The sequence below is a fragment of the Frankliniella occidentalis genome, unplaced genomic scaffold (genome assembly GCF_000697945.3).
Source record: "Frankliniella occidentalis isolate FOCC.00 unplaced genomic scaffold, Focc_3.1 Scaffold163, whole genome shotgun sequence".
NCBI classification, from domain to species: domain Eukaryota; kingdom Metazoa; phylum Arthropoda; class Insecta; order Thysanoptera; family Thripidae; genus Frankliniella; species Frankliniella occidentalis.
This window is the reverse complement of record NW_026267289.1, coordinates 257454-259597: the sequence shown is the minus strand read 5'-3', so window position 1 is coordinate 259597 and position 2144 is coordinate 257454. Positions and strand designations below refer to the sequence as shown.

At 49.5% G+C, this 2144-nt stretch overlaps 2 protein-coding genes across 2 annotated transcripts in view; one reads left to right on the top strand and one right to left on the bottom strand.

The window, feature by feature from the left end:
- LOC113209081 (uncharacterized) overlaps window positions 1–1935 on the top strand; it is a 13464-nt gene extending 11529 nt beyond the window's left edge. Inside the window, exons 3-5 of the mRNA XM_026426424.2 lie at window positions 34–132; window positions 465–640; window positions 1230–1935. Coding sequence (XP_026282209.2) covers window positions 34–132; window positions 465–640; window positions 1230–1571 — 617 coding nt within the window. The 3' untranslated portion in view covers window positions 1572–1935. The remainder of the gene's footprint in view (window positions 1–33; window positions 133–464; window positions 641–1229) is intronic.
- The window catches only part of LOC113209045 (uncharacterized MFS-type transporter C09D4.1), a 12646-nt gene that overhangs the window by 4888 nt on the left and 5614 nt on the right, over window positions 1–2144 (bottom strand). The window lies entirely within an intron of this gene.

Sequence of the window (2144 nt, the reverse complement as noted above, 5' to 3'; positions counted from 1 at the left end):
TGCTGCTGGTGCTGCTGCCGCTCGCCCTGGCCGCGTGCCCGTGCCCGCCCGCGCCCGCCTCCTCCAAGGTGTGCGGCTCCAACTTCGTCACATACGACAGCCAGTGCCAGCTGGACTGCGCCTCCCTATCAGGTCAGTTTACCACCAGGTCAACCCAAGAGAGCCACCTGTAGAGTCTGCTCGCACGCTAACTGGATTTGTATCTTGCATTTGTAGAGAGTCAAGCAATCCAATTTTCTAAGCAAATTTCTGCGTTCAATGGAACACCTTTGTGTACCCATGTGTACGAAATCGTGCTTTGTTTACGCATGAGTCCGTCCAAAACGAAAAGCATAGGTTTAACTTTGCACGAACGTTTGCACAAAATTTTGGGTTATTTATGGTTAACCATAAAAATAATACTGTTTGTGTGCACCAAAACGATGCACAACCAAGTAACGTTAAGCCGGTCTGCTCCCTCCCAGGTGTCTCTGCGGTTCACCGCGGGCCTTGCTTGCCTATCGAGAGCGCCCTGGGCGTCATGGGCCCTCTCCGGAACGCGTCTCTCCCGGCCGGCGCACCCACCAACGTTCGGCTCAGCTCGGCCCGCTCCGACACCGACGACTACACCAAGTTGCAGCAGTGCATGAGCCAATACAGCGTGAGTCACAACCTTCCGAATACATCTGATGTTTAGAACACGTTAGTTTTTATGCAAAAACGTTTAAATCACACTGAAAATAAAAATGTTCAACTGGCATGCACACTCTTAGGCGTTGGCCCGGAAAATTTGAATACTTCAAAGTGTTTAACAGCAAATTTGAACGCTTTCAAGTGTCCATCCTAGCGTCATGGAAGTTGAACACAACCTCTTCAACTTTGCTGGTAAAACACTAAAAAGTGTTCAACGTATTGTTGAACTCTTGCGTGTACGCGCCAGTTGCACACAGTATTTATCGAGGGGTCCACCACTGGCCAACTCGTTGTACACTTGCCCGAGCCCAACTCGCGAGAACTCGCGAGAACTCGCGAAAATTTGCGAAAAATAGCGCAAAACTCTCAAAAAATTGATCCCAACTCGTGCCTTACCCGCGGCAACTCGTCAACTCGCCAACTCATTGTACACCTATTATGGAAGTGAGGAACCCCTCGGTATTTATCAGCGCAAAGTCTTGTTTTCGTGCCGTGTACCTTAAATTGGTGCGGTTCCGATTGCTCATTGGTGGCTGGCCTTCTTTCCCTTGCTCCAGTGCTCGTCCGCGACCTGCAGCTCATGCTCCATCTCCGGCATCGACTCTTCTGAGTGCCAGGGCAAGTGCGTCATAGATTGCTGGTGCGGCTGTTACGGCGTCCCGGGCGCCAGCATGTCCAACATCCCCCAGATTGAGACCTGTCTGGGCGACGACGATTGCACGGCGAAAAAAACCAAGTGTGAAAGCAGCTGCAGCGACCAAAGCTGCTTGGTCTCGTGCTATATGGACTTCATGAAGTGCACGTGCGAGTGCAACGACGCCATCTCCCTGCGGCCCGCGCTCGGCCTCAGCGTCGCGCTGTTGGCGCTGTGGGTGTTCCAGGCAGCGGCCGGCAAGTGACCGCGACAAGGCGCCGGACTAACCGTCAGAAACAAGAGACTTTTCGGGCATGTGCGTGCGTGCGTGCGTGTGTGTGTGTGTGTGTGTGTGTGTGTGTGTGTGTGTGTGCGTGTGTGTGTGTTTGTAAATGGCATTATTGTATCCAGCCCGGACTTCTGTGACATAACTTAGTTCAGATACATTATCGTAGCTTCTTAGCTAGTTCCTAAATGCATATTTAAAGTTATAATCTTGTATCTAACTCAGTTATGCACACAGAAGTCCGGTGCTAATTACAACAATAGCCTTCACTGTACTCTGAATCTTCCAAAAAGGACAATAAATATTATAAATAAACTGAAATAAAAAGCTTTTATATTAGTTATATTGATAGCTTTTTTTTAAATATGGTTGGCATTTTTTAAAAGGAAATCACAGGTGTAAAATGGAAAGTTATGATCCGTCAACCTGAAACCAAACGGAAATACCGCACCGATACTCACAGTGATACCGTCATCCACCTGGTGACTCCTCCCTCACTGACGTCAGAGATTGGGTCAGAGAGTGGGTCACTGCCGGACAACCAGTGACGAA